Source organism: Macaca nemestrina, chromosome 10 (genome assembly GCF_043159975.1).
Source record: "Macaca nemestrina isolate mMacNem1 chromosome 10, mMacNem.hap1, whole genome shotgun sequence".
Lineage (NCBI taxonomy): Eukaryota > Metazoa > Chordata > Mammalia > Primates > Cercopithecidae > Macaca > Macaca nemestrina.
Window position 1 is genome coordinate 29,768,544 of NC_092134.1, and position 26,793 is coordinate 29,795,336.

Sequence of the window (26,793 nt, forward strand, 5' to 3'; positions counted from 1 at the left end):
CCACGTTGTTTTTTATCTCATGAATGCCTGGTTCATTTAATATTGGAAATTTTATTAATGTAGCATCACTTCAGCATCATTGAAAGGAAATATACAATCTTCTTAACAGTTGCAGGGGAGATAGTTAATAGAATTTGCTCTCTGTCTCTAATTTAAAACCGAAAACTTTTACAAACTAGGAATAGAAGAAAAATTGTTTGACTTGATAAAGGCATCTGCAAAAATATTAAAACATGACAAATATCATACTGGATGAGGAAATGTATGAATTTCTGTTAACATCAGGAACAACCAAGCATATCCAACTTCTATGAAGACTGAAACTTACACTATTTTGGGGCTCTGATTCCTGAGTGTTAGGATTTATTGACCTGTTGATATCACCTCCTCTTATTTTTTGCAACTTCAAACCTAATCTTTTCTTTTCTTTTTCAACCCTTTAACACCTCTGTAACCAATATTCCTTGTCTTAACTTCTCGTTGGTTGAACTATCTCAAAACTCCAGCTTCAGAACTACAAATAAGAAATTATGTATTAAAATGAATATGAGGAAAAAATGCACAAAAAATATTGGAGACTTAGAGATTTTGGTCTTTCTATTCTGAGATCTTTTAGAACAATTTATTGGAAATGCTTCCCAATTTCACTAGACTTCCCTTTCTATACCTAGAATACCCTGCAAATCCTAATAACTCTTGGAACTCACAGGGGTCTGTGCAAATGAGGGCCTAAGTTTTATTTGCTTCCTGAGGACCTAAGCTATATGTTTTAGAGATGTAAACTAATGCAATAAGACAAAAACTTAAAGTTCAAAAATTTGAATAAAAAGGAACAAAGCCATTACTATTACTAGGTGATACAGTTGTTCACATCAAAATCCCCAAATAATCAACAGACATATTTTTTTGGAATTAATATGAAAGCTTAGCTAGCTTGCTGTTTTAAAACAATGTATAAAATTAAATTGCATGTCTATACTTTGGAAATGATTAGAAAGATGATTTAAAAGATGTCATTACAGTGCAACCCACACTTCCCCCAGCCAACCAACCAACCAAAGCAAGCACCACCTAGGATTATATCTCGCAATAGATGATCAAGAACTTTATGTAGAAAAGTATAGAATTTTATTGAGGCCAAGGTGGGAGTATTGCTTGCGTCCAGGAGTTCCAGACCAGCCTGGGGAACATATTGAGACCCTGTCTCCACCAAAAGAAAAAAAAAAAATTATTGAAAGTCATTGGCAAGAAATACTATGTTCATGGATAGGATGATTCTGTCTCTTAAAGATGTTATTTTTTTTCTCTATTATTGTCATTGCATCATTGTAAACCTGCTCTTCTTTCTCCATTCTTTGTTTATAGGGAGTTGAACTTGTCAAATTAGTGTCTACAGTGATATGTATGAAGCAAAGGGAAGAAGAATTCTTGCTAACTATCAGACCTTTTGCAAACAGGATGCAGGTAATGAATAAGAGATACTACATTTTCTTATTTTTTTTAGGTTAATAGGTTTGCTCCATTTCAGCCACTAATTTTGATTCTTGATTCAGTGTCATTGATATTATATTTTAGATAATCCCCTTAGTTTCCATATTTATCCATACTCACATCATTGTAAATTACAGTATAATTTTAAATGCCTTCATAAATTATTTTTTTCCCACTATTAGGGACACATTACATTTATACTAGGAAAACTTAGAAATGTGTTGTCTTTGCTATTATTTATTTATTATCTTACTAAGGTAACCCCACACCATTAGGATTGAGGCACATGTGCTCACTTTAAAGGTACTGGTATTGTTCCTAAGAAGTTGCACAAGCCCGGGCTTTTAACTGAAGACAAACTTTTCACTGACATATAAAAAACTACAAATGCTCTCGTAATGGTAAGAATGATTCTGTATTAGTTCTCTGTTGCTGCTGTAACAAATTACCACAAACTTAGTGGCTTAAAACAGTACAAAGTTATTATCTCCCACTTAGTTCTGTAGGTTCAGAAGTATGATACAGATCTCACTGGGTTGAAATCTAGGTGTTGGCAAGGTTTCATTCTTTTCTACAGACTTTAGAGGAGATTCTGTTTCCTTCCCTTTCCAGCTTCTGAAGGCTGTCTAAATTCCTTGACTCCTATTACTTTTACTCCATCTTCAAAACAAGTAACAGAGGGTTTAGTCTTCCTCACATCACATCATTCCAACCTCCTCTTCTGCCTCCCTCTTCAGCCATTATATTGGATTATATTATTCACTCCTCTGTGGCTCTCCTTCTGAAAAGTAAGCTCCCTTAGGGTAGAAACTTGGTCAACTTTGTTCCCCTGTGTTAATCAGGGTCTAGGTCTGTCTGGTACATAGGAGCTATGATGCATGAATGAATCAGTTTTTAAATTTCATCCCTTAACATCACATTTTTTTTCAGTAAGCTGGATCACAGTGAAATCTCTATAATTTGAATTATGAGTTGAATTCAAATTGAAGTATGAAATCTATGACCATTGTACTTTGTTATTTCACTGAGAGTGCTATTTGAGTAGCCAGATTTACAACTGACATCAGTAAGTAATATTCAATGTGATATATTAAGTATCTTTCTGTAAATGCCCTACTATTGATTTTATTCTTTTGCAGTAGGGATTGATAATAATAGCGATGAAGACAATTAGCATCATCTTTGCTAGCATTTATGGACTACTTGCTATGTGCCATTAGTGAGTTCTTTTCATTATTTAATCTTCTCACTCCATGAGGTCATAAAGTACACATTTACTCTTTTGTCCACCCAAGAAAACTATCCCCCTTACCCAATGCTTCTTTTAGGAAACTGCTTCTCTCCATTCCCCGCAAGTGGTTTTGGGAACAGCCCAAGCACAATCCTTTGGCCTCTTGGCTATCAAGATGGATATAAGAACCAGTCTGGACCAGTCAGAATCCTTTAGTGGGAATCCAATAGTTAATATGTAGTCCATATCAAGCCAGAGTTCTTCCTCTCAGTTTTTGGACACATTATGGGAAGAGAGAGTTTCTTTTCCTCTTGGGTCCAAAAATGGCACGGATATAGCCTGAAACTGCTTGTGGTTTGTGGCGAATTAGAGGAAATGGATCAGGGATAGGAATCAGATGTCCTGACTTATGTAGTATGTGATCTCATTTTCTCCATTTTATATATGAACATACATATCTCAGAGCTGTTATTTTCCACAGGACAAATACCTTGTAAATAGCTAGTGAATGGGGGGGATTTTTAATCCCACATCAGCCTACTTTCATTGTCTATATTTTCTTTAACTTTGCTTTATGCTCTGACATCCTGGCCACTTACTCTTTCCATTCTTCCCGCTTTCTGAAAGCACACAGCAAGGAAATGCACACTCTGTATTTCTAAAAAGGTGTTTCTTGGACAGTTGTTGCTCATCTGTACATCTTGTACTTGAACATGTCCACTTGAGGGTCTAGGGCTGGAATGACAAACAGGCCCCATCTTTCATGTTAATTCCAGGAGAATAAAAGTGGCTATCTACAGCTTTGTGTTGAGAAGGATTCTGAGGCTTCATCTGGCCTAGCAGAAAAGGAGGAAAGTGAAATAAGAATATGAGCTATTTAATTTGCTCAAAATGTTTGATAATTCAGATTCTCTTTTGGAAATACGGAGTTGCACTTTTCAGCATCCAGGAAGTGTTGAATCAAGGACTCTTGTTTTTAAGCTCAAAAAATATTTTGTTAGCCAGGGACTCAACCTGTGTACCAAACCAAATTCCTCAATGGTCTCTTCACTATGGAATGATGACATCTTCTAATGAACATCTTCCTTTGCAAAATGCCCAGACAGTTCTATGCCACAACGATAGGAACAGCAACATGACCTGAATTTAGATTCTGGAACTGAATGTCATTTATTGGGACCACTCTTTTTCGGTGAGAGAGATGCTAAATCACAGCCACCCTGAGAAAATTGTCATGCACTGGTATTGTTGAACATTTTCTAACAATCAAATTGGGCCTCACATTTTGTTGGTTGGAAGTTCCATTTCTTCATCTTTGGTCCAAGTTACTTAGCAATGACCAATCAAACTATGTGCCCACCATATTGTTTTGCATGTTTGACTAGAACATTGACAGATTAATAGGAAGGGTAAATAGCAGAGCACAACTGCGGCGGCCCAGTGTGGGGCAGCAGGATTGACTGCTCCGGACTTTGTTGTGTTTGCTCAGAGGAAGCCGCAGCAAAAGCCTGCTGGGATGAGGTGACCTGGGTCATGGGCATTTGTTTTTTGTCTCTATAGAAAACAATTGTCTTCTCAATGGAAGATGGCTTTTTTCTGAGTCTACATGGTTCCACCAATGAGGAAGCATTTGCCATTCCAGCGTGCTTGCTAAAACACAGTCATACAAATAAAAAGGCCACACAAAAGTTCAAATTTACTGTATTTTTCAGAGAATCCTTTGGCTTATGTTAACCAGGAGAGAAGCCTAACTTTGGAAAATTTATCTTGAGGGTCTCTAAACCTTCGTCTATTTACTGCTAATTCCCAATATTTGATGTTTAGAATTTTATGAAGTTTCAAAATCCAGCTACCTTTCCTTCCCCTATAGTTCATGAAGGCAGAACCCATTAACATGTAGCACTGTTGATTTTGTAAACCCTGGCTTTGGTAAAAATTTATTTTGATTTCAGAATTGCTCTACTCTGAATTGATATGAATGAAATACATTAATAATAAAGGAAAATCTACTTTGGGTAAGATTTAATTAATCAAAAGTGGTGACTTGATTTAAAAGCTAGAACTATGTTTCTGGTTGATAGATTTATTTGAGCATGACTAATTTTACATTTACAAATTTATCACAGTTCTTTAGAAAAAGACTTACTTTTAATAAAAGACTCCAAAGGATTCCACATGGATTTTTGATGAATTATTCTTGATCAATCTTGATGTACTTTATACACACACACACGTGCGTGCGCACACACACACGTATACATACATACAGACATACATAGAGATAGAGACAGAGATTAGAGACAGAGAGGGATCAAGAATATGTATGTTCAGTCAGCCAGACTCTCTTCTTGGTCTGGTAGGAATGAAGAGGGGGTCAAATGGCACTCTACAATTTAACTTTTCGGTAATTTTAATTCTGCTTTGTCATGTCTGACTGGTGCTGTTTTCCAACCTTTTCTTCCCCTTTACTTTCTCTTTTCTTTACTCCTTTGCTTTTTTGTCCCTGCTTTCCTAGAGCTTAGGGCTTAGGAAAGTCATGAAAGTGTTATTGGTGGTGGTTGTGGAAACCATTTTAGTTTCTGGCTGCCCACTTCAGGTCGCATTGAGCTGTTTCCACTTCTAAAGCTGAAAAACCACCATGGGATGGGGTGGTGGATGGTGGTGTACTCTAAACAATGAACCAAAACCCCCTCAAAACTCAAGGAATAAAAACCTCTCAGTGACATTAAAAGCTAAGACTAATCTGAGTATTAAGAGAAATCAAGACATCTGCACAGATATGATATCCTTTTTATTCATTTAAAATTAACCAGTATTTATTTATTTTTATTTATTTATTTTTTTGAGACGGAGTCTCTCTCTGTCGCCCAGGCTGGAGTGCAGTGGCTGGATCTCAGCTCACTGCAAGCTCCGCCTCCCGGGTTTACGCCATTCTCCTGCCTCAGCCTCCCGGGTAGCTGGGACTACAGGCGCCCGCCACCAAGCCTGGCTAGTTTTCTTGTATTTTTTTTAGTAGAGACGGGGTTTCACCGTGTTAGCCAGGATGGTCTCAATCTCCTGACCTCGTGATCCGCCCGTCTCAGCCTCCCAAAGTGCTAGGATTACAGGCTTGAGCCACCGCGCCCGGCCACCAGCATTTATTATGCACATCCTCTGTGCTACTCAGAGGATAGTTTCTGCCCTCAGGGAGTTGAGAGTCTTGGGTTGAGGCATGGGGAAAGATAATTATCCAAAGAATTATAATATGGCATTCCCAATTCCCCATAGAATTAATTATAATACAGGGATGGGGAGTGAGCCCAGAAGACTGGTACCGATGCTATATTTTCGAGACAATGGAAGATGCATGTGGTTTTGTGGCTCTTTATTAGACTAATTTAATCTCATTTGCAAGGCATAAAACAAATAACAATTGTCTAACTGATGCCTGTACAATAGAAACATGGTAAAACTTGGGAAAGAGCCTTGGACTGTAAGTTTGGTAGGGCAGAAATTGCACCTGTCACATTCACTGTATAGAGTGAGACTGGCACTCCATGAATATCTGTGGAATTAATGGATAGATGAGAAGCCTTAAGACTGTAGTTGCCACTTATTGGCTGTGGCCAACTTTTAGTGTGGCCTGGGGTCTCTCTGACTATCTGTTTCTTCACCTATCAAATGGTTCTGCAATACCTCCCCACGTCACAGTATTATTATAGGATCGAAGCCTATTTCTTTAGCATCCACTATATGGGAGGCACTAATCTTAAGGATTACATGTGTTGACTCATTTCACCTTCATAATAGAAATGTGAGGCAGGTACTGTTATAATTATCATTCCCATTTTACAGATGATTATGTGTCATTGGTTCTTTGTCAACTATAAAGTACTGTATTAATCAAAGAAATGGCATTGTAATTATTATTTCTAATATTCCAAAAGGCAAAAGCATGCAGAAACCCTCTGTGAAGTTCTGTCTCTTGTCTGACTCTGTCTGTGTTACACTGCCTTCCTCTGAAATTTATAGCATGAGAATATTTTGGGCATCCATTTTAATTAAGGATATTTGGATGATGCAGAAGTAAAAGCCCTGCAAATCTCCTCCAGAAAGAAAGATATATCTTCATTTTGAATATTTGTGCCCTGGAATTGGATCCAAAAAGCCACCAGAAACTGCTGCCATGCAAGAGATGAGCTTCTCTTTGACTCTATCTTCCCCATGGGTACAGGGCCTCTCCCTGCTTCTCTCTGAATATGTGTTCCATTCTTTCTTCCCTTCCACATGGCTTCTTCTGTTTCTTCATCACTGTGGTTTGTCCATAACTGCTATGGCGTTTCCATCCCCAGTGCTGTCTTGTGTGCTTTTAGTTCTACTCTCACAATTCTTTGGCTTATTTTCCTGTCATTCTAAGTACTGAGATTGGTCTAGCTAATTTTCTCATGCTCTGCCATATCACAGTCCTCTGGTCAGCTGATGGTCCAAACATCTGGAGCAAGGAGGGCAGGCAGTGTCCTGAGCTGTGATCCTGGTGAGGGCTGTGGCGGGGGTTGTTCTGTCCAACAACTGAATATAAAATATAACTGAGGCATCAATTTTATTGGTTGCTAAATGTACCAGATAGGGCTTTTTATTAAATAGTCTCATATTAGAAGGAGAATTTGTGAATAGAGATTTTAAGCTTGTTTCTAATTTTAAAAATTGAGTTGTATTACAACTTTTTGTTTTTAACCTGTAGGTAGTGACCTTCAGTTTATAAGAAGAAAAGAGTTTTGAGGTAATGACCTCTCAGATTTTAAGTCAAATGGGAGAAGGTAGTGAAGTAATTTTTTTTTTTTTTTTATGGCCAACAGATTTTTATTTTTGTACAAAGGTGCAAAACAATTCAATGAAGAAAGGATAGTGTTTCCAGCAATGCTGCTTGAGCATTTGAATATCCATAGTAAAAAATTGAACCTAAACCTTGCACTTTATACAAAATTAACTCAAAATGCATTAAATATGTAAATGTGTAATGTAAAACTATAAAACTTTTAGAAGAAATAGGAGAAATCTTCATGACCTAGGACTTATTGAAGAGTGCTAGACATGAAACCAAAAGCAAAATTCATAATATGAAAAAATTGATGGACTGAATTTCATCAAAGTGAAGTAAATTTTTAAAGTCTCTGTGTTGTGATCGATTTGCAGCAGGTTATACAATCAATTTCATGGGTTACTATCTACATTTTTAAGAAAGAGAAATAGATTGGAAAAATAGAGAGGTCAATGTGCTATATACACAGTAAGATGTTTCTTGTTTCCTGATACTTTTATTTCAGTTATATACATGTGGGTATTTATTGGCCATGATGTAAGATGTATATCTTACCATGGGATATAGGCCAAAAGATTGTAAGTTACCAGTGTAGAGGTTAAAATCTGGGTTTGGGGTCCTATGACCCTGGGTTCAAATCCTGGCTCTACCATTTAGGAGCTGTGTTACCTTACAACTCCAAACCACAGTTTTCTCTTCAGCAGAATAGGTTAATATGACTTACCTCATACAATCAAGATGCTAAATCAATGTGAGCAAAGTGCTTAACGTACGACTTAACATAGCTTATTTTGTTATTTAAAAATGAAATTGACTGCTGTTGGCTGTTTAGGTTAAGTATGGGAAATTTCTGGAAACGCTTTACATCAGAGATGTGGGTAGGAATTATGAACAAGGATAGGAAGTAGAGAAAAAATAAAGAGCAGAGAAAACGTCTCAGACGTTTTAATGCCAACAGAAAAACCATTTCTAGGTCCTTTCATGTGTTCTAGGTGACTTTCAAGTCTCTTTTTCAATGCAATCATGAAACACATTAATATTATATATTGTTATGAATGCAATGATCCAATCCACAGAGATTCTGGGAAGAATGATGGGGACAGTGGTAGCCCACAAATTGAGTAAGGAAAGGAAAAAGTGGAGAGTAATCCAGTGAGACACAGTCTATTTCACCTCTTTTTTGTTGCACCTCAAATGCCCCAGAACACAGTAGTATAAAACAACAATCATTTTATGATGCTTATTAATTGTGTGAGTCAGGAATTCAGACAGAGCACAGTAAGGATGACTTGCTTCTGCTCCATGATGTCTGAGGCATTCCCTGGGCAGACACAAAGGCTGAGGTTGACTCAGATGGCTGGGGACTGGAATGATTTGGAAGCTTCTTCACTCACACGTTTGGCACCTGGGCTGGGGTGATTCGAAGGCTGCGTTCAGCTGGAACTGTAAATCAGCATGTCTACTCAGGGCCTTTCTGTGTGGTGTGAACTTCCTCATAGTATAATGGTCTCAGGGTATTGGTGCTTCTCACAGGGTGGCTAATATCTCCAAGAACAAGTGTTCCCAAAAGAGAAGGAGGAAGATCCGTTACCTTTCATCACCTAGCCTCACAAATCACATAGCATCACTTCTATCCTCTATTGGTCAAAGCAGTCACAAATCTGCCCAGATTCAAGGCTCCCCTTCAAAGATCCTTTCTCTCATTGGGAAGAATTGAGAATTGCATGTAAAAATTAAAAAGGAAGTTTTAAAAGGGTGGTAACAAGCAAAATCTTTAGTTGTGGCCTTTATATCTTCACATTCTCACCATGAATGAACCATAGACAACTTGGGTAAATAGAGAGAGACCATGAGGAGTCATTTATGTGTAACTGTAGATGGTCTCTTGAGATATCTTCGGAATGGACTGAGCTTCCTAATGATACTTGTTTGGTTAATTCTGAAACAACTTCGTATTTCTTGAATTTCCCCTCCAAAAGGTAAGGTTAAAAAGCTGGATATGTCAGGAGCACCAGCCTGGGACGTGTAAAAGCATTGAAAAATTAGTGGGGAAAACAGCTTTACCAAACCACAGTTAAAAGTCTCCTCCGCCTCTCCATTCTTTCTGCATTTTAAAGCAGGTTCTATCTTACTAAAACTCTCTCTTTAGGAACACTGGGATGGGGAGTAGAAGAATTCTCGGGTTTTAGTCCTGAGTTCTTTACTACAGAGTGGCCTGGGCAAACCATTTCACCTTCAGTATGTTCCATGCTTTTTGAGGTCACTTTCAGTATTCAGTGGCTCATTTTATGGCTTTCCAAATGGCCCAAATATGTTAATTTTATGAGCAAACTAAGCTATACGTAATGCATTTTGTACACATAAACTGAAAATGTGACTTTTGATCTGTCATTTTACCTGTCAAATTAGCACAGATTAAAAACTCAATGTTGGTGAAAGTGCATTAATAAAGGCCTCTCTTACCATGTGGCCAAACACACTGTCTAATCAATGTGGCTTTTCTGCAGAGCAATTTGACTTGATTTTATGTATCAAATATGTTGAAACATCCATGCCCGTTGATTCCACTTATCCCTTCTGAGAATCTGTTTTAAAAACCTAATTAGAGTGGGAGACCAAGATTTCTGTGTAAGGATGTTCACTGCTATGTTATTTATAGTTATGCAATAATGGAAATTACCTATATTGTCTAATAATAGAAACATTTTATAACTTACAGTGCATACAAATAGTGATACTATGTGGCCAAAAAATCAGATTTTCTTAAAAGAGTATTCATACACAACAAATTTGCACAAAGTAATTAAAGTCTGCATGGAGAAAAACTGGCAGGAACTGCATCAAGATGTCTAGATACAATTATTGGTGATTTTGTCCCCGTTTGGAGGTCTTTCTGTTTTCGAAAATCTGTAATGAATGTGTATTATTTTTATAATCAGAAAAGAAAATGAATGATATTGATATATGTTTTTACACATCATTTTCTTTTATTTGTGTTAATGCCTGCCTCCAAAAAAATAGAGCTGGCAGGTTCATGCCTTCTTGAGTTTAACACTCATGAATGCTGTGCCTTCTGCCCTGCCCCTTCCCAAGCTCCCTGCTCCCTTTAACACCAATTGGACGTCCCATACTGGGAACTGGATCTGAGATGTGAAGGTGGTATGGGGCTGAGAAGGGGAGTCAGCCAGGAGGTCAGGTGTGAGATCTTCTGGTGGTTATGCACTCCTACAGGCACTAGGCTGCCTAAAGCCTGCCTGTGGCCCCTGGTTGAAGGCCTCAAATCTACAAGGCTATTAGCTAGATTTTACTGGAGTAAATTACCCCTGCTTTGCAAGAACATTAACAAATTACCATGAAAATGCTGTCATCACCAGCACAAATGTCTCTCAAAGGCTCACTTCAGTGGGGTTTTTTTTGTCCCAACTCATAAGATTCACTTGTTAGTTCCACAAAAAGGGAAAACTGAATCTTGAGGTAATTTGCACTTTGGGTGAATTCATCCACCCGTTTTTTTTTTCCCATAGGGTTTGTTTTGTATCCAGGCTTATGCACAACTTTTGTAAGGAGCAATAGCAGTTGTGTGGGCACTTGAAATGGGAGAGAATTCTAAAGTCGCTGCATCGTGTTAAACACCAAGAATGGGGAGGATTGCCTCTTAGTCCAGAGTAAAAGAGATCTGAATTTAAAACAAGGAGAATTTTAACTTTAAAAGTCTGACTCTGGAAACAACTACAGGCTACAACTTGCATGTATTATAGTTTGCATTTTGAAGCTTATTAGTCTGGTTAATAAAATTACACAGCTATCCTATGAATGTAACTATTACATGCATTACATTTAGAGTCTTTGGATGATACACACCTAGTGAGTCCTCAGAAACCACACACAGGTTACATTTGGAATCCAGAATGGCAGGTCCCAATTATTAGGATGAAAACGATATACATCAATTCATCTTTGAATGTTAGCATTTTATAATTGTCTGATCAATTACATCTAATTAAAATTTAAAAGCAGGTTCAAAATCAGGAGGGTAGTTAAGAAAGTTTATTAAGTAATGGTATTTAACATAAATTTGTATAGGCTGAATTTACATTGTCAATTAGAGTTTGTTCTTAGAATGACTCACATTCAGAAATAAGTTGTTTTCCAAAGCACAGTGTATGAAATGTTATCTATTTTGGATTTATTAATTAAAGTTTATTGTTGGTACAAATTGTTTCCATTCCAAAATAGATGCAACTGGTTAGGTCAGTCAGAGACCCAGGTAGAAAAAAAAAAAATCTAGCTTTCCTGGGTTGTTTTCTAATCTGCATATAGGTAGAATACCCCACAGAAGAGCTAAATATGTAAAGAAGAGAGAAAAACAACCCCCCACCCCCCAAATGGATACATAGAAATTCACTAAAATATAAAGAAGTTTGGTTTTTAGTAATGTCAGAAAGTTCCCCAAATTAGAATAACTAGATCACAGCATACATGAGGTTTTGTGTCATTGAAAAGCAGATCTTTTAAATTATGTATGCCAATGGGCATCACGATCTTGTTAATGCTTTGAGTCTCAGGATATCCTAGTCCAGTCCTTTTAAGTCCTCTTGATATTTGGGCTCTTAAAATAGATACCATTTACTGAAGTGCATTGGCCCAAGAGGAAGTACAGCAGACATCAACCCACCTGTTCCACCCTCCAGCAGGTCCTGAGGACAGGACCCTCATTCCTACCATCAGGACTCTGCAGGCTCAAGGCTTGACTTGGGACGGGGTCAGTGCTTTCCTCTAATTGTATTTGGAGATGAGAACAGTCCCAAAGTGCACTGTGTGCAAAAATTTATATCCATCAGATCATTTTGCAGTGATCTCCTGTTTTTCAGCAGGTGTCTTTGGAGCAAATACCTTTCTGTCCAGTCCCTATCCTCCCCATTAATACAATGAAGGATATTCTAAGTTGCAATATACAATGGTTATGTAATGATTAGGTCAATATGTGCATATTTTATAATTATAGTAAATAGCAGATCTTAATTTTATAAATAAAATTCTGGTAAATACATGGGATCTCAATCAGTGATATCCACAGAGAAGGAGAATGCTTTTTTACATAATATTATCCAATATGTAACAGACAATTTACAGTGGTAAATATTTGTTTTGTTCAGGTGTTTGAGAGGTTCAGCTACTTTGGTCTGGTTCTCAGCATGGCTCCCTCACATGTCTGTGGTCAGCTGTGAGTCCACTAGACAGCAAGGCTGATTTTGGCTGGGTATCGGTTGGCCATTGACTGATCCAGGATGGCCTTGTCTGCGAAGACTGGGTGACTTGGCTCTACTCTGTCTTGCATCCTCTAGAAGGCTGACTCTAGCAGGCAGAATATGCTCTGGCTAGAGCATATTCTCATGACAATGGCAGAGGGCAAGACTGAACAACTCCAATAGTGCCTCCCCTTGAAGCCTATGCTTGTGTTTGCATTTGATAGCGTCACATTGGCCAAAGCAAGTAATATGGCTGAGCCTAGATACCCAGTGGGAGTTCCCACAATGTTATATGGCAAAGGGATATGGATGCAGGGACAGGTGAATGACTCTAGCCCTAAATGCAATTAGTGTACCACATGGGGTAACATTTTAAAACATTATATGGTTTATTTTGCAATAAGAGAGAGGAAGAGAGGAAGATGGAGAGAGGGAGAGAGAGTGAGGGAGAAACAGAAGTCTGTTTCTTTTTATAACCTATTGTTAAAAGTGATAAACAATTACTTTTGCTGAATTTATTCATTAGAAGTGAGGTATTACTTCTAGCTCATACTTAAGGGAAAGTGTTACTCAGGGTGTGAATCTTAGGAGCGAGGGATGGATCAGTAAGGAGTATCTTAGAGGCTGCCACTACAAAACCCTCTGGGAGACTCTGATGCACACCAAGATTTGGGAAATATTGCATTACTGTAAGAAGACAAAGGGAATATTCAGAAAGAGCTTGAGGATGTAGAAAATTTTACTCACGATGCAGTAATAAATAGCCTACCAAACAAAAAAAGCCTAGGACCAGATGGAGTTACAGCTGAATTCTACCAGAGGTACAGAGGAGCTGGTACCATTTATTCTGAAACTATTCCGAACAATTGAAAAGGAGGGACCCCTTCCTAAGTCATTTTATGAGGCCAGAATCATCCTGATACCAAAACCTGTCAAAGATACAACAACAAAAAGAAACCTTCAGGTCAATATTCCTGATGAACATTGATGCGAAAATACTCAATAAAATACTGGTAAACCAAATCCAGCAGCACATCAAAAAGTTTATCCACCATGATCAAGTCAGCTTCATGCCCGGGATGCAAGGCTGGTTCAACATGCATAAATCAATATATGTAATTCATTACGTAAACAGAACTAAAGACAAAAACCACATGATTATTTCAATAGATGCAGAAAAGTCCTTCAATAAAATTCAACATCCCTTCATGTTAAAAACTCTCAATAAACTAGGTATTGATGGAACATACCTCAAAATAAGAGCCATTTATGACAAACCCACAGCCAATATCATACTGATTGGGCAAAAGCTGGAAGCATTCCCTTTGAAAACTGGCACAAGACAAGGATACCCTCTCTCACTACTCTTATTCAACATAGTATTGGAAGTTCTGGCCAGGGCAATCGGGCAAGAGAAAGAAAGAAAGAGTGTTTAAATAGGAAGAGAGGAAGTCAAACTGTCTCTGTTTGCAGATGACATGATCCTATATCTAGAAAACTCCATCATTTTAGCCCAAAAGTTTCTTACACTGATAAGCAACTTCAGCAAAGTCTCAGGATACAAAATCAATGTGCAAAAATCACAAGCATTCCTGTACACCAACAATTGACAAGCAGAGAGTCAAATCATGAATGAGCTCCCATTCACAATTGCTACAAAGAGAATAAAATACTTAGGAATACAGCTAACAAGGGAAGTGAAGGACCTCTTCAAGGAGAAGTACAAACCACTGCTTAAGGAAATCAGAGGACACAAACATATGGAAAAATATTCCATGCTCATGGATAGGAAGAATCAGTGTCTTGAAAATGGCCATACTACTCAAAGTAATTTATAGATTCAATGATCTTCCCATTAAACTACCATTGACATTCTTCACAGAATTAGGAAAAACTACTTTAAAATTCATATGGAACCAAAAAAGAGCTCGTATAGCCAAGACAATCATAAGTAAAAAGAGTAAAGTAAAAAGAACAAAGTAAAAAGTAAAAAGAACAAAGCTGGAGGCATCATGCTACCTGACTTCAAACTATGCTACAAGGCTACAGTACAAAACAGCATGGCATGGGCACAAAAACAGACACATAGACCAATGTTACAGAATAGAGATCTCAGAAATAAGACTGCACATTAACAGCGTTCTGATCTTTGACAAACCTGACAAAAACAAGCAACAGGGAAAGATTCCCTATTTAATAAATGGTGCTGGGAGAACTGGCTAGTGATATGCAGAAAACTGAAATTGGACCCCTTCCTTACGCCTTGTACAAAAATTAACTCAAGATGGATTAAAGACTTCAATGTAAAACCCAAAACTATAAAAACCCTAGAAGAAAATCTAGGCAATACCATTCAGGACATAGGCACTGGCAAATATTTCATGATGAAAACATTAAAAGCAATTGCAACAGAAGCAAAAATTGACAAATGGGATCTAATTAAACTGAAGAGCTTCTGCCCAGCAGTAGAAACTATCATCAGAGTGAAAAGACAACCTACAGAATAGGAGAAAATTTTTGCAATCTATCCATCTGACAAAGGTCTAATATCGAGAATCTGTAAGGAACTTAAGTTTACAAGAAGAGAAAACATTAAAAAGTGGGCAAAGACATGAACAGACACTTCTCAAAAGAAGACATTTATATGGCCAACAAAAATATGAAAAAAGCTCAATATCACTGATCATTAGAGAAATACAGGTCAAACCCATCATGAGATACCATCTTATGCCAGTCAGAATGGCAACTATAGAAAGTCAAGAAATAGCGGATGTTGTTGAGGCTGTGGAGAAATAGGAAGGCAACTTACAAAGCTCTTTTCTAAATATTTTTCTTCGTTAGATCCTTAAGATAGCCCTGGGATAAAAAAGGGGTAGATAGTTTTATGACCAGTATTCTAGTTGTAGAAATGGAGATTCCGAATGGTTAATGGAATGTATTGGATACTTGAGGTGCACCAAATCATTTAATCCAAATCTTAGTGTTACAAAGGAGGGAACCAACACTCAGAGAAGTTAGGTGACTCATTCCAGGTCACACAGCTAATCAATTCAGAAGTGAGTCAAGAATTCAAGTCTGTAGATTCCTATATCAGTACTCTTTCTACCACACTCTGCCACCTCTGTTCCAGTTCCATAAGTATAAATGTAGATATCACAAACACAATATCATTTATGTCCACATGTCTGTAAGTGTTATGGAAATATTTTATAATGCAAAGTGAGTCTGGAAGATAATCTATGGATTTTTTTTTCCTTGTCAGCAATGTGTTATTCAACTTCTTAGCAGACCTAAACTTTCCTGACTTTAATTTCTAAGCCCATAACATTGTCTGTCCTCTACAATGGACAATGTAACGCAGGATTATGTTGTTAGGGGATTATAAAAAAGCTCTTTGTCATCTTCAAAAGAAGAAGGAGCTCTGAGGTAGCTTAAAAAGTAAAGTTTGTTGCCTGAGCTAAGTGATTAGACTGCCAGTGGTCTTTTGCATTCTCTTCAAGCATATGTTTCAAATGGCATATTTGCATATGTGTAAGAATATAAAATAAAATTTCACCATAATTCAATAAATAGGGTCCCAAAATTTTATTCTCATAAAGCATTGTGTTGCTTTATTGAAGGTTAATAGAAGACAGTATTTTTAACCAGTCTGTACTGTCATAAAGCCCACAGACATAGAGAATAAACTGAATGGTATTAAGTTGTTCTACAACAAATCTACAACAGGCTATAGATTACACAGAGAAAATCCCAGATGATCATGGACAGTCGCTTCCTAACTTGCCTCTGACCCACTCTTCCCTGACAACAAGAACTGAAGCTTGTTAGAGGATGGGAGTCAGTCACCAATGACCTTACACAGTATCCAAATTTACACCCTTTCAAGATTTTGCAAAATATGACATATGCATTTATGCTCACATATATATATATATTTAGTTCCCAACTTACAGATGGGGTTTCTTACTAAAGTCTGTTTATAAATAGGTTGTTTATAACTCACAACACATTTTCTCATAGAAATTCTCCATCCAAAAACATTTACTGAGTGCCCAAAGCTGAGCCCTCAAGCAGCTCCCATTCTTCTGGTTAGGTTCTGAAGCCAACTTCAGAAGCCTTAAAGGGCAAAACTGCAGGTCCCATTGCACAGGAAAACAGTACTGGAGAGGGAGTCCAAGACTCCACCCTCAGGCCTCAGTACTGGACCCTACTCGGCAGAGAGAGTGAGGTGCTGACCAAATCTGTTTACTCTTGCTCCTGTGCACACAGCTGGACTGCATTTCCCAATGTCTCTTGCAGTTTGATGAGACCATGCAACTTGTTCTTTTCAACAAATATGTGTGGAAGTGATAATTACCATGTGCCAACCTGGCCCATAGTAATCTTTCCCAGGAATTCCTTTGCTCTCTCTCTCTTTTTTGTTCTGTCCAATATTTGGAAGAGGATGTCCACCAGTCCCTAGAAGTTGACCAAACAAAGGTCCGTGAATCATTGTATAAAGATTGCCTGCTGTGTGCCACATGGATAGTTGGATATACAAAAATAAATTTCAATTGTGTAAAACCACTGAGCTTTTAGGATTTATCCATCATAACAGCAAGCCTTAATTAATACTCTTTATGAGTCCTGTGCCTTGGAGGTAAGCCACTTTGGACTGAACTTTTCAGAAAGATGGGGATGGCAGTAAAGGGGTACAGTAAAGGAGGGGGCTCTGGATAGAGGGCAGCTTTCAAGGTTGCTGAGGAGGCAGGCATCTTGCAGTAGAGGTATGGAGAATGACAGGGGAAAAGGGTTCTCAGAAGTGGGTGATGGCTGAGCCATGAGTAAAGCCCAACTGTGGCAAGGGCTCCAGGTAGAGCAAAGCCAATGTCAATAGAAGCTCTGTCTACACAGTGTGCTTCACATAAAGACCTTGTTAATTTGCAGTTTAGCTTTATTTAAGTGTCCCTTTTTGAAATATCTAAGTTTTCATTGAAAGTTGTATCTACAGCAGGAGAAAACTGCAACCTATTTGTGTTAGGCCATTTTTGCATTTCTCTGGATAAATATTTGAGGTTGGCAATTTATTAAGAAAAAAGGCTTAATTGGCTCATGTTCTGAAGGGTGTACAGGAAGCATGGTGCCAGCATCTGCTTCTGGTGAGGTCTCAGGAAGCTTACAGTCATGGCAGAAGGTGAAGCAGGGGCAATCATCTCACAATCATCTCCCATCTCACATAGTGAGAGTGGGAGCAAGAGCAGGGGGAGGTGCCACACACTTAAAACAACCAGGTCTCCAGTGAATACACTCATCACAAAGGGGATGGCACTTAGCCATTCACGAGGGATTTACTCCCATGATCTAAACATCTCCTACAATACCCTGCCTGCAGCACTGGGATTATATTTAAACATGAGATTTGGAAACAAATGTCGAAACCATATCACTAATTAAAAAGCAGTGGCGACTGTGATAATTCACTTTTTGATCTGTGGTGAGGCCTTGCTTCTCAAGGGCTGCTCTCAGCCAGTGGCTGAGTGTGGTACAGAGACTCAGATGAGCCCTTCCTGGGAAACACAGGATCTCTCTTATGGCCAACTGTAGCTTGAGGACTCCCTCAAGTTGTAGATATTTTCTTAGACTGCATGCCAGTCTAGGAAGCTTCCATACACCCTTTCTTCCTTCCTTTCTTCTCTCCTTCCCTCAGGGTCAGATTTGTTTTTTCTCACATCTCCCATAGATGTTTCCCCTAATAAGTTTTTTTTTTTTGCATATTTAATCCATCTTGGTGTCTCCTTCTCAGAGGATCTGAACTAACCCAGAAGTCATTCTGTTATTCTAATCTTTCTGTTTGTGACTGTAAAAAGGGACAAATTCTCCTAAATTGTGAGAGAATCTGTGGTCATCTGTATAGTTCCCCAACTAGGTGAGGTTCAATGATAGACCATGAGTGTGAGCCCTTGAGCAGTTTATAGCATTCTAGCAAAGGTGTGGTTACATAGGCTCCTGTGGTCCATCCAAGAAACCGGACAAGTTGCAAGAGTAACTGGGAGACAGAACTTCTTGCTTTTAAACACAAGGATTCATGATAGGGATGACAGAACAAAAATGAATGAACATTTACTAAGATCTAGCTGAGCTGGATGTTTTCCATATGGGATCTCATTGGATTATTAAATGAAAATTCATTTCAGGTAGATATTTTTATCTCAAAGTAGGGATGAGGTTCAGAGACAGTAAGTAAGGTGCCCAGCATCACACCCTGGGTAAGAGCAGAGCTGCTATTTGAACTAGTTTTGCCTATCCTATAACTCATCGTACTCATTCTGTTTCACCATATGCCTTTTCAGAGAGCAGTCTTGCAGGGAATTCTTGGAAAAATACTATTTTTTTTTTTTCTACAAAGAAAGGTAGAAACTTCCTAGTTTCAGAGTCTGTGGAGAGGGTAAGTTCTTCTCTGGTTTGTTGGATTTGTTCCTGCCCCCAACGTCTTCTTTATGTGAAATGTCTCATAATTAAAAAGTTCAGATTCTATACAGACACAGAGTCTTTTCAGTATAGACTACATTTCCAAAAGTGGTTATTATGCATGGATGTGCTTGGAGAATTAGATTTCTGTGGTCTTGACTTTAATTGCCCTGTCTAGATATGTGATTAAGCTTTTGTTCTTTGTTTCAAGATGACCAGTCAATGGAGTTGTGTAGTTTTAATTTTATCTGAAGTGCAGTTGGAGGACAAGCAACAAGAGCCTAATGCTTTTTTTCTCCTCTCCTTCTCAGTTACGATGACCATTAGTTCAATATCTTCAGGTCTTATATGAAATAACATCCTGTTATGGCCACATTTTTTAGTCCAATGTGAAGTTTTTAATTTTAAAAAGGTTGCAATATAAAGGGGGTAAAAAAGATTGAATTTTACTTGTGCTTTGACTCCCCCCGACTCTCCCACCCCCCACCAGGAGGGCAGAGCATATAAATGTGAAGCTTGTGGGAAGTGGAGAAAAACAGTTTAATACAAAATAGGTCCCTGTTTTTGAATATCTGTTACCATGGCAACTGATTCAAATGCTTGAAAGTTAAGTTACTATTTAGGCAACTTAACTAGATGTTTTTGACAGTATGGGAACTAAACAGAATTTAAAAACAGACATGTAGATCCCCATTCAGCTGACCTGGTTGACACAGCAGTAAGACATTGGTCCGTGAGATACACCATTTTCCTGAATACAGTGTACAGGGATGTACAGCATCCCTGCTGAACAAACACAGGGCATTATTAGCTTCATCTTTTCTGCACTTTTAAGCCAAGGTGAAGGGCAGACTAGCAATTTTTGGGGTATAAACATGGAAAAAAAAAAGTTAATTTCCAAAAGAAACACAGTGTATACCCTGCCAGTGGCTTCTTTTACTAACTGCCTTAAAAGCTACTTTCTTCCCCCTTGAGAAAATGATACAGAAATTCAGTTATATCTTCATGTTTAGTTCAAAGGACAAACTTTCAGAACTATTCCCTTATCATCATATGCTTTAGATTGAAAGTAGAAAAATAAATAAATAAATAAATAGTTTCCAGTGTTTCAAAGTAACAAAGTCCAAGTTCTGTGAACAGAGTAGTTTTTCAGTATATACTTGTGAACTGAGGAAAGATCACAAAAGGGAGAGGAAACGTCATATTCAGGTGGTTTTTTTTCTCTGTATTACGCATGGGCTATTTAAGCTTCTTAGAAATTGCATCTTCAGAACAGTGTTTGGATCAAATAATCATCATCCTGATGAAAATTTCAAAGCAGATTATGTTATTTTAAAAATCAGACAAAGAAAACATAAAGAACAAATGGCTGCATAAAGGATTTTCCTAAATTGTTTATTAATTTGATTTAATAAAGTAATACATAAGAAATACCCTTGAATCTGTGCGGAATTTCCAAAAGAAAGAAGACAGACAGGTCCAGATGGAAGAGGAAAGCCACAATGCAGTTTCTAAGGTCTGCATGTAAGCCTCAACCTTTAAGCAATAATTGCCTTTCATGGAAATATAGACAGTACCACATATCCAGGCAGACGTCAGTGGAAATATTCAATGCTAATTTACTTTATATTTTGCTAATAATTATTGTATCATGTGTGCTCTGTGCTGTTTTCATAACAAAAATGGTAAATAATGACTTAAAAGATTCCTTTTCCTGGTACAGCAAATGTGGCAATTCTAGCACACTAAAGCAGGCACAGAAGGTTTTGTATTGACTTTTGACAAATTTTGAGAAGCCAGTTTTGCTTCTAGAAAATGTCTTATAAATGTCAAAAGCCTTTATATTCTAAGGGGCTCTGTTTTAGAGACATAAGTGACAACATCTCAAGTAGACAAGGAAGTGCAGGACAGGTCTCTGGATGGATCTTGGTGACCCCGTTTTTTTTCCCTTTTCTTGATTATAGTTCTCAAGAATAACTGCAGAATGTGCTGGAAATGCAACATTCTGAGATAAAGAGGAGCTGGCTGGGCTTCATTTCTGTCCCTCCCAGCGCAGAATGACCTGCAATGCTTTAGCCCAGTGAGTGCAATTGCTCCAGGATATAAAACCCAGGGTATGGGGTTTTCAGGGTCCCTTAGTTGCAGTGAGGTGTGGGGTATTTGCAGACAAGACTCCATCTACCCTCAGAAACTTTCTTGAGACTTGGGGGATCAGCCTGCTATAAATCCTGTGCTTCGCCGGGCGCGGTGGCTCACGCCTGTAATCCCAGCACTTTGGGAGGCCGAGGCGGGCGGATCACAAGGTCAGGAGATCGAGACCACGGTGAAACCCCGTCTCTACTAAAAATACAAAAAAAAATTAGCCGGGCGCGGTTGTGGGCGCCTGTAGTCCCAGCTACTCGGGAGGCTGAGCCAGGAGAATGGCGTGAACCCGGGAGGCGGAGCTTGCAGTGAGCCGAGATCGCGCCACTGCACTCCAGCCTGGGCGACAGAGCGAGACTCCGTCTCAAAAAAAAAAAAAAAAAAAAAAAAAAAAGTAAAAAAAAAAATAAATAAAATAAATCCTGTGCTTCTGTTGTTCCCTGCTGCCTATGTATGAGTAATGAAGTTGCTTAACTTAATTTGTTCTGTGAGAGTTCTGTCTCATAGAACTCAGGCAGGAGATAGAGTAATTGGTGCATGGTGAATCTGATTCTCAGGAAGAATATGTAGGCCTGAGATTCTTAGTAAGTGAAATTTATCCTTGGTACAGCAAAAAGGAATATTGTATAAGTGGTTGTTTTGAGTAGAAAACAAGCAAATGTTTTAGAAATCTCTAATATAGCTCAGAAATACTTATTCTAAGCCTGGCAGGATAAAAATTAATAAGCAAGTTCACTTGTTTCTTCTTCTCCTGCTCTCTAAGAAGAGAAAAGGACAAAAAGATGCATCGGTTTATGCTTAAGGTAAAATCAATGAAAGTAGAAGAGGAACCTCCCACCCCCAGGGATCTTGTGGTACAGTGATAAGACTTCTTGGACAGTGTTCAGAGGAGCAGAGAGGAAGTGGCGACCAAGGTGATGATGTGAAACGAGGATGCCTAAGAGTTTTTTTGAGGTAGAAGAACAAAACAAACCTAAGAGATTAGAGAATGAATTTTTTTTTTTTTTTTTTTTTTTTGAGACGGAGTCTCGCTCTGTCGCCCAGGCTGGAGTGCAGTGGCGCGATCTCGGCTCACTGCAAGCTCCGCCTCCCGGGTTCAAGCCATTCTCCTGCCTCAGCCTCCCGAGTAGCTGGGACTACAGGCGCCCACCACCGCGCCCGGCTAATTTTTTGTATTTTTAGTAGAGACGGGGTTTCACCGTGGTCTCGATCTCCTGACCTTGTGATCCGCCCGCCTCGGCCTCCCAAAGTGCTGGGATTACAGGCGTGAGCCACCGCCTCCGGCCTTTTTTTTTTTTTTTTTGAGACGGAGTCTCGCTCTGTCGCCCAGGCTGGAGTGCAGTGGCGCGATCTCGGCTCACTGCAAGCTCCGCCTCCCGGGTTCACGCCATTCTCCTGCCTCAGCCTCCCGAGTAGCTGGGACTACAGGCGCCCGCCACCACACCCGGCTAGTTTTTTTGTATTTTTTTAGTAGAGACGGGGTTTCACCAGATTAGCCAGGATGGTCTCGATCTCCTGACCTCGTGATCCACCCGTCTCGGCCTCCCAAAGTGCTGGGATTACAGGCTTGAGCCACCGCGCCCGGCCGAGAATGAAATTTTTAATGAACATTGCTTTGGACCACGTTTTTCAGCCCCATTAAAACTTGGAGAGTGTTATAAAGATAGACATTTCTGGTTTTATCACCCTTCTTTAAAAACAGTATCACTCCAGAACTGGAAAACAAGAGCCACGGCTTTATAATCTTTATACAAATCTCAGATTAATTCAATTGAACATACATTTCAAAGCATGGGAGATTGCAGCACATCCTCAGAGCAGGATCATCTTGAATAGAAGCCTCCATGGCTTCCTTTTACATTGATTCTCTACGTAGTCACTTTGCTATATCATCTGAAGGCTCTAAAGTTGAGAAAGACAGAGTTCTTTCCTCTGAGAGGTAGTAATATAGTAGAAAGACTTACATGTTATCAGGTATGCTGCTACTATTACTAATAACTTATATTCAAGTGCTGTGCTAACTGCTTTACATATGTTAACTCATTTAATCTTCATGAAAACCTATGAAGTAAAGTAACTAATTGTATCCTCATTTAGGGATGAGAAAGTGAAGCACTAAAAGGTGAAGGCACTGGCTAAAAGTCACTTACCTAATAAGAGTTAATGCTGGGTAAGTACATAGAGGAGTGTGAGACACGTGCTGTTCAAAGTCTCAAGACGGTTGTGACATGTTGTGAACACAAAGAGGAAAAGCTACTAATCCTAACTGGGTAGGAATTATCAGTGGAAACAAAGATGGAATGAAACAAACCAAAAGGCAAGATGATGATTTTGGCAACTGGGCCGTTTTTAATGACATTTAAGACAAGTTTCAGCAAGACAGTAGAAGCAGAAACCAACATCCAGTGGGCTCGGGATAGAATTGTGAAGTAACTTTCAGCAACTCTTATGAAGTCTGGTGATGACAGGAAGGAAAGAACTGGGGACAGAAACCTGAGGAAAAAGTAGATAAGGTCTTTTTTGGATACAGAAATTTGAGTATATTTTTGGCTGATGGGAATAGGGAAGATGGAAATATCACCAATAAAAAGAGAAATAGGATGCTTTCCAAGATGTTTTACATAGTTTCCTGTTTTTCTTAGCAAAATATAAGATTTAAAACATCCTTCTTAATGACTTAAGATTATTATCATGAATTTTGATTAGTATTCCCTGTTCTAATTCTGAAATGAGATTTTCAAGTACTATTGAGATGCTGGTCACTCCAGTTTGGTGAAATTCTGGCATTCCTAGGAAAGCTGTGGTGGCTTGTGTTTTAAGAAGAACTGAGCACAAACTATAGACTTGCCCTCCTGAAATAAATCCCTAGAAATTTGAGAAACAATATAAATATGTAACCATCTTCAAAAATAAGGAGAATAAATTATAGAGGACCAGGGCGGGAAGAATTCTAAAAACAAGCAAAGCAGATGGGATCAGATTAAGGAAACTATAGCTCAGGACTTTGTACATTGGATTGTGACTACGGAAGGTGGATGCATGGTTGATGGTAGGGTGGTTAGTTGAGATACCATAGTAACAATTATCCAGGTGTTTAAAAATGGTGTTTTCTCTCTTTTTATTGGGTCTGTCCTGCCTCTAAGTGCTTATGTTGTGGAGTTTTGTTAGAGAGACAAGGTGGTGAACAAGACAGAAGAAAGAATCTATGTGTTTAAGAGACAAGTTATTGTGTGGAACAAGTATAGAAGGTAATTTAACAGGAAATCTGATTTATTAAGATGAGTGAAAAAATCAAAAGTCACTCAATATTGGAAGAAAATTGCAATCAAGAAGAGGAGTTAAAAAGCTTAATGAATATTAGAAGAATTTACATCCAAGGAAACAGCGAATAAAGCCATGACAGCAAGGCTTTACAACGTATATAATTAATATTACTAGGGAGATAAGGAACAAAAGGCTATTAGGGAGAAATAAAGATAAGAGCAGAAATTAGTGACATAGAAAATAAACAGAAAAGCTCACTAAATAAAAAATTAGATTTTTGAAAAGATGAATACAACAACAAAACTTTTGCCAAAATTGATAAAAAATAGAAACAAGGAAAGAATAAATGAAACAAAGACTGAAGGTGCAAGTGAATAATATTACGAATGAAAAATAAGACATAGGTACAGACTACAGAGATGAGAATAACAAAGATATATTAAACCTTTATGTTAATAAATTTGAAAACAGGTAAAATGAAAAAATTCTAGAAAAATATAACATTAAAAACCTCTTACATAAATATAACTTCATATAAACATTTATATAAGATAAATAATCTAAGAAGAAATAGAAAAACTGCATAGTCATTAAAGAAATAAAATTAATACTTTAATAAGTCCATTAACAGGGAGTTAACACTTCTTTTATGGGAGAGTTATACTATGCATTCAGAGAGTTGATTATTCTAGTCTTAGGCAAACTTTTCCAGAAAATTTAGAATTACCAAATTGATTGCCAAAAATATTTCCTTTTCTAATTGTTCATTCCTTCCTAAATCTATGCCATTTGCAATATGACTTTGTAGCTTCTCCCATCAAGAGGTGGGGTCTATTTCCTTAATTCTTGCATCTGACTTGGTTTTATGATTTGCTTTGGTGATTAGAATGTGGTGGAAGTATTGGTGTGCCAGTGGTCAGCCTGTGCCTTCAGAGCTCTTTCATGCTTCCGTGCTTTTGGAACCCTGACACCGTCGTGCAAATAAGCCCAGGCTACCCTGTTAGAGGTGAAAAACCTGTAATCTAATCATCCCTGTCACTTCAGCCTGTAGCCAAACAACTGCTGGTCAGGTGAGTAAGGTAATCCTAGATGATCTGGTCCTCAGTTGATTTGTCTGTTAAGCAGACCTATCAGTGAGCTTGGACAAGTTTGGCTACAACTGGCCTAAATCAACAGAAATTCTCAGTGGACCCGTGAACTCCCAAGCAATAAGAAAGGCTTATTGTTTTAAGTATTGAGTTTTAGGGTGGTTTGTTACATAGCAATAGTTACCTGATGGAAAAATTGATACCTAGAAATTGAGTGCTATTATAACCAAAACCTAAAGTGTGTAATACTGGTTTTGGAACTGGGCTACAAGCAGAGACTGGGAAAATGGCAAGCAAACTGGCTGCAAAACCTGGAAAAGTGGTGATAACATTGTTATTGGAGGCTGGATAAGGGTGACATATGTTAGGTAATAAAGCAACTGGCAACATTATTGCCTGAATTAACTTTCCTAAGGGGAAAATAGACCCAACAAATGTTTCGATTTGGCTAAGTTTGTTTCCAGGCAGAATGCTGGAGAGTCAGCTCATTGTCCCAAACTGTAGATAATATATTATGACAAGAAATAAATGCGTTTAAGAAAGAACTGGCCAGTTCGCAAGCATAATTTGTAGGGCACATAAAGAGACTAGAATTGGCTGGGTTAGAAAATAAAATGGGCTGGGTGCAGCAGCTCATGCCTGTTATTCCAGCACTTTGGGAGGCTAAGGTGGTAGGATCCCCTGAACCCGGGAGCAGAAGGCCAGCCTCGGGAACATAGACAGACCTGTCTCTGTGAAAAATAAAAAAGAGCTGGGCATGGTGGTACACGTTTGTGGTCTCAACTACTTGGGAGGCTGAGGTGGGAGCATAGCTTGAGCCTAGGAGGTTGAGGCTGTAGTGAGCTATGACTGTGCTTCTGTGCTCCAGCCTGGGCAACAGAGTGAGACCCTGTCTCAAATAAATAAACAAACAAATAAATAAATAAAATGAAAGAGAAGAAAAAGAAAATAGAAAACGTTGTCTCCATTTGGCAAAAGGTATTTAAAATAAAATGGAACCTGGAGGCATAGATAAATTTGAAGGTGTGCCCAAGACTACTTGTTGAGACCTCAACATTGTGGTGTCCCATAGCAGTTTGACAC

General features: G+C 38.4%; 1 protein-coding gene across 16 annotated transcripts in view; it reads left to right on the top strand.

Moving 5' to 3' along the window:
* C10H12orf42 (chromosome 10 C12orf42 homolog) overlaps nucleotides 1–26,793 on the top strand; it is a 193,300-nt gene that overhangs the window by 22,861 nt on the left and 143,646 nt on the right. For 7 of the 16 annotated variants that reach the window (XM_011769058.3, XM_011769056.3, XM_011769055.3 and 4 more), the window contains one exon: nucleotides 1,366–1,464. In XM_011769058.3, coding sequence (XP_011767360.2) covers nucleotides 1,405–1,464 — 60 coding nt within the window. In that variant the 5' untranslated portion in view covers nucleotides 1,366–1,404. Of the gene's footprint in view, nucleotides 1–1,365; nucleotides 1,465–7,442; nucleotides 7,482–21,180; nucleotides 21,297–23,455; nucleotides 23,529–24,501; nucleotides 24,607–25,508; nucleotides 25,693–26,793 lie in introns of those variants that run through there. The other 9 variants (XM_011769061.3, XM_071071222.1, XM_071071229.1 and 6 more) reach the window with 8 other exon arrangements.